Genomic DNA, 6,015 nt, shown 5'->3' with positions numbered 1-6,015 from the left:
TAGAGAGCACCAGCGATTCGGAAGGTACTCCTGCTGAGATTAAGGCAACTAACTCATTTAAATGAAAAGTAATTTAATATTCCTTCCACTGTTTTATGTCCTGGTTTTACACCCTGTCCAGGATATACTTCTTGCATGATATTCACCCTTCGAGCAAATATATCGGCTATTAAGTAATGAAAAAATAACTGATATATGTAGACCAGAAGATGCCATAAACACAAAATAAAAATTACATTTAAAAAATATATATATTAACAGCTACCAAGTATAGCATATAGATTAATCAAGCAGCATATCTGAGCTGTTAATTAAATTAGCTTTCACTGGATTCCAGGAACCATAACCCTTTATTTCCAATGAACTGCGGTTTTTGTGTTTCAAAATGTGTAAATATATCGATATTTGAATGCACTGATCCAGTCTGTTTTGATGGCGCACAAGTATACTGTAAGTGGTTTCTCTAAGCCAATACCCAATTAGCCAAGTAAAATGCAGCTTTCGAGAGGTAAATCCCATTCTGAAACCATAAATGTCCATTATCTGTAATACGTATTGTAATTCTATTATGCCAGTATCATCCGAAAGAAAATAGTTTGACATTAGTCAACAAATAATAAGATGGAATAAAATGATTTTTAAACTGCATTAAAATAATTATTAACATTTCGGAGCTTCGGTTGAGTATATAATACAGACAGAAGCTTCACGCACAATGCCATACCGAGCGATCCGCCCGTGCCAAAGTTCAAATCTATTTCTGGATTGAGTCTCAAAAGAATTGGATTGTCCATTATTACATGAGGAGATAACTGTAATGGTGCTTAACGAAAGAGGTAAAAATGGTAAAAGAGTCACAGGTGAGGTGTCACCAAATAAATTTTCCTGCGGATTTTCTATTGGATTACGTTTGGCTGCTGGTTTTGAAGTCAGATGGAACAATGGAACCGTGCCAAATGGTGCTATAAATCAGGTCGGATGAGCACACAACTATTACACCGATTTAGATTTAATTGTTTGTTTGTTCATTTGTATGTAGCCCTGATCTTAACATGGTGAACTCCTGCCCTTCCATACATGGACTGCGGTCCGCGAAGCCTGCGGCTGGTCTTCCTTCCATTAATGGGCTCGCAGCTCCCGATGGCGCGGAGGGTGACCAAATAAGGAAGACCGCGCTCCGCGGCCCGTAGTGCCGCTACTAGCCCTATAAATTGGCGCTTGCCCTGCGCACCACACCGCCGTTTACTCAAGATCCGGATCAAGGCGCTGATCTGGTGAGTTCGGCAGTGCGGCTGGTGACTTTCATCGTTTTCAAGATTCGCGACTGGATATTTTCCATCTATCAGTCTATCATGAGGAACTGCAATAATCCCGGCGAATAACTTTAAAGGAAACGTTTACATGAATTTAAATGATCGTTTTAAAGTGTTATTTTTCGTTGTATTAAACGTGCTAGATGAACTATAATGTTTTTATGTTTTTCAAGACAGAGTAGAAATTACTTGCCATCGGAACGGTTTTAATCGTTTGCCGTTTTACAACGTGATAAACAAAAGCAAATAGTTTTGCGAATAGCTACAGTATAATTATGTTTTTTGCCCCTCGTTTTTTGTCCTATCTGCTGATTGTCAGACTTACGCTTGTGTTTGGTCATTTCACTAGGTCCTCATCAGGCATCATGTGTGACGATGAGGAGACCACGGCTCTGGTGTGCGACAACGGTTCTGGCTTGGTAAAAGCCGGCTTTGCGGGGGATGACGCGCCCAGAGCCGTGTTCCCATCCATCGTCGGTCGCCCGCGTCACCAGGTGCCGTGTTGTACATCCGTTACCTAGAGGGTCATTGCATCTAATCCGTGTCATACATACAGTGTAAATAGTCATTTCAACATAGAACTGATTCATATGTAAAATGTGAGGTTATCTAGCCATTATTATAGTTTAGTTTATCAAATTTTTTTGGGAATTCTTTTTGACCTTCTTCTCTCTCAGGGTGTCATGGTCGGCATGGGTCAGAAAGATTCCTACGTAGGGGACGAGGCTCAGAGCAAGAGGGGTATCCTGACGCTGAAGTACCCCATCGAGCATGGCATCATCACCAACTGGGACGACATGGAGAAGATCTGGCACCACACCTTCTACAACGAGCTCCGCGTGGCACCTGAAGAACACCCTACCCTTCTGACAGAGGCCCCACTCAACCCCAAAGCCAACCGTGAGAAGATGACCCAGATCATGTTTGAGACCTTCAACGTGCCTGCCATGTATGTTGCCATCCAGGCTGTGCTGTCCCTCTACGCATCTGGCCGTACCACAGGTGAGATGATGCGCGTGACTGCTACACGTTCATCTCAGCGCAGCCTACGTGGGAAATTCCACTTGTGTTGTCATGGGAACAGGAATGATGGTTAAGGAATTAGACTGTGAACAGAAATGTATTTTTTCTGCTTCTGAAAAGAAAAGCCCTTGTACCCCTGAGCAAAGTACCTGACCCAAATCACTTTAGAGGCATCCAGCTGGGATCATGGAAGTGATGTAGGTCTCCGTGGACGCGGGCATATCTTAGCCAGAAAATTCTTTTCACACGGCTTGCTCTCTCACCTTTTAGGCATTGTTCTGGACTCCGGTGATGGCGTGACCCACAACGTGCCCATCTACGAGGGCTACGCCCTACCCCACGCCATCATGCGGCTGGACCTGGCTGGTCGTGACCTGACAGACTACCTCATGAAGATCCTCACAGAGCGTGGCTACTCTTTCGTCACCACTGGTACCTACGATTCACACGCTATTATACGGAATCTTTCCATTAATCTCTATACACATGGAGAAAACTATAGGTGCCTTTAAAGGAATACATCTTACTTTTATATTTATCCAAATTAATGAATTAAAAAAGTAAAGAAAATGCAGAAAAATGCAGTGTCAGGCTAAGCGCTAAGTGGCAGAAGTCTGCCCCAACAGCCGAGCGTGAGATCGTACGAGACATCAAGGAGAAACTCTGCTACGTGGCTCTGGACTTCGAGAATGAGATGGCCACCGCCGCCTCCTCCTCCTCCCTGGAGAAGAGCTATGAGCTTCCCGACGGCCAGGTCATCACCATTGGCAACGAGCGTTTCCGCTGCCCCGAAACCCTGTTCCAGCCGTCCTTCATTGGTAGGTATGATACTTGGCTGGCTCAGATAAGGGTTCGCCAGACATAGATATTTTTATGATTATACAATCCATTGAACTAATCAGGGCAAAGGACATGATCTGTATGGCATGGAAATATTGTATTATCCACATACCAGACTAGCAAACGTCCTTCGCCATGAATGATATACGGTACCAAAAGCTTGGACGTCACCCTTATTTAAATTTATGCAGCTGTTGAGTGGAATTTGGTGACATTATCTTTAGCACCTGTCAAAGCCCCCCCCCACGTGTGGCCCTCTGATATCCTAAAAGGGTTGATGTTCCCTTTATTCCTCCAGTCCCTGCACATTCTGATTGATGTCCTCCGTTTCCTGTCACAGGCATGGAATCTGCCGGTATTCATGAAACCACATATAACAGCATCATGAAGTGCGACATCGACATCCGCAAGGACCTGTATGCCAACAACGTGCTGTCCGGCGGCACCACCATGTACCCTGGCATTGCTGACCGCATGCAGAAGGAGATCACTGCCCTGGCTCCCAGCACCATGAAGATCAAGGTAATCCTCATTCCCATTGCCTGTCTTTCTAACGCATAAACAATGAAGGAACCGTAACGACAGCCTAGTGGCCACACTGTGTCATTGCAGTCATTATTTTTGGCAGCTTTCACTTTGAATTCTCTCGTATCTTCTACAGATTATCGCCCCCCCAGAGCGCAAGTACTCTGTGTGGATTGGAGGCTCCATCCTGGCCTCGCTGTCCACCTTCCAGCAGATGTGGATCAGCAAGCAGGAGTACGACGAGGCTGGTCCTTCTATCGTCCACAGGAAGTGCTTCTAAGTGGCCCTGGTGTGACCACGCTCTGCGAGATCCATCACCTCAACAACAAACCCGCTTAGGGATGCCAGAGATGACAAAGTTCCAGCAGGTCTCCTGAATGTACAGTTTGTTTACACACAGATGAAGTTTATATGTAGATATGTTTTTGGTTTATAAATAAACAAGCCACAGGACATGAGAAATACTGTGTCTTTTATCATTTTTCATCATCAATGAAGAACCAAAAATGTACTAAATATCACATAACTGTCTTTTATTGACATACTAATCTGAGAGCCCATTCATTTTGGAAATTTATACGATATTTTGTTTTAAAATTTCATTTAATAAAAAAATGGAGATAATTACTAATAATTTAGTTCATCTGATATGCAATGATCTTGGGTGACAGCAGGTGGCGTAATGGTTAGAGATACCTGAAATGAATGGGTCACATTGCCAGATGGACATGCTGTTCTAGCCTTAAGTGAAGTACTTAATCTGATTTTTTTCCAGCATACTGTCCATCTGTATAAATGGGTACAAGGGTTGCTGAATAAAGTCATGAATGAAGCACAAGAATATTTAGTGTTCTCGTAATTTTACGCGTTAAACAGTTCGATTTAAAAGTTCGTTGTCAATTACATTACAATGTTGTAAATTTTACATTGAAAATCCGTCTGTTGGTAAATGTATTGAAAATTGTTTGGAATACGAATTAAAACTAGCACAAGAGAATCCAATTTAATGTTAAACTCAGCTAACAATACTCCAAAAATATATTACTCAATAATTGTAATGACTCATGAATATACTTCATCAAATAATTCTTGCACACGGTGTGAATCGTAGATTAAATGCTTTTTTGGTGAACAGTTGCATAACGAATTAAAACGTACTTTTTAAAATTCAAAGTGTACGATTTAAAATATAATTAAAGCGCGTGTATATCTATACGAAAGCTATATAAATACATTATTAATGCAATACCACTTACAGTGTTTTCTCTAAATTGTACAGGTTAAGGTAACTTTGGAATGACTCAGACTAGCAAGAACACTAAATAGCATCTGCGATAAATCACACACTGCAGACTCTGACAGCATTACATTTATTTTGAATTTGAGTAAATCTTGAAATACTGAAATCATATCACCTGATCCTGCGTTATATTGTATAATGTACAAAAAAACTCAAAGAGAAAGCATTTAATATGGGCGAAATCTGCTGAGTGTTCGGGGTGTAAAGTTAGATTTCTTTATTTATTCGCTCATTCATGCACGATTTCATTCATTCACTCACTCATTCATTCTATTGATTTGCACATTAGTCCGTGTATTAGTAGTGCATGCATTGCATGCATCACCATAAACGACGCACTATACAGAAAGAAAAAAACATAAAGTTTCAATAATCTAATAATACAGCTAACTAAGCACCTTTAAATGAATTGCTTCACCATCCGAAATTGTTAGATCAAGTGGAAAACAATCACACATTTCTAACCAAATTGACTGAAATAGTTTGGATGCAAAATGTTTTTGGCGAGAACGCAATGGAATTATTATAATCAGATTAACTTACCTCAACGTCCTGTGTTCATTACATTAATTCAACCAAGTTTTTTTTTTTTATGCGTGAACTCGGTCGATTACATTGGTCTGTCTACTCAACTGTGTCTATTTTAAAATGCTCGAAAATAACCGTATAAAGCGATTATGGTTCGGTATTATACTTTCGCTTAGTGAACTTGATCTAAGGCATTATCGGTGCGTGCCAGACAAACAAAGGCGTACTACCAAGCAAGGGACGGGCAGCAAAGACATCTGTCCAGGAGTCACATAATCGCTGTTAGGTTTATCTTTCTGATAAATCGAGCTGCGCTGCCATAAATAGAATAACCACCGGCGAAAGCAAAACCAAGAACAAATTTTAAAAGGTCAGTCAAAACATCCAACTGTGTGAAGAATAAAGCATAATTTGGCGCCTTGATGGCCAGAACACTCGGCGTGTGATCGCAGTCCTCGCTTCCCACCGCCACCGTTACTCTCATCT

The 6,015-nt window shown here is 41.4% G+C and overlaps 1 protein-coding gene across 1 annotated transcript; it reads left to right on the top strand.

Annotated features, from left to right (window-relative positions):
- The first annotated feature begins 1,140 nt into the window (after positions 1-1,140).
- On the top strand, positions 1,141-4,163 carry actc2 (actin, alpha, cardiac muscle 2). Its single transcript, XM_048986216.1, has 7 exons — positions 1,141-1,274; positions 1,663-1,807; positions 1,991-2,315; positions 2,607-2,768; positions 2,963-3,154; positions 3,517-3,698; positions 3,838-4,163. Exons 2-7 carry the CDS (start codon positions 1,679-1,681, stop codon positions 3,979-3,981), a joined length of 1,134 nt encoding a protein of 377 aa, XP_048842173.1. The 5' UTR covers positions 1,141-1,274; positions 1,663-1,678; the 3' UTR covers positions 3,982-4,163.
- The last annotated feature ends 1,852 nt before the right edge of the window (positions 4,164-6,015 follow it).

The sequence above is a fragment of the Brienomyrus brachyistius genome, chromosome 19 (genome assembly GCF_023856365.1).
Source record: "Brienomyrus brachyistius isolate T26 chromosome 19, BBRACH_0.4, whole genome shotgun sequence".
Classification (NCBI taxonomy): Eukaryota; Metazoa; Chordata; class Actinopteri; order Osteoglossiformes; family Mormyridae; genus Brienomyrus; species Brienomyrus brachyistius.
The sequence above is the reverse complement of the archived record's forward strand: the minus strand, read 5'-3'. Positions and strand labels throughout refer to the sequence as shown.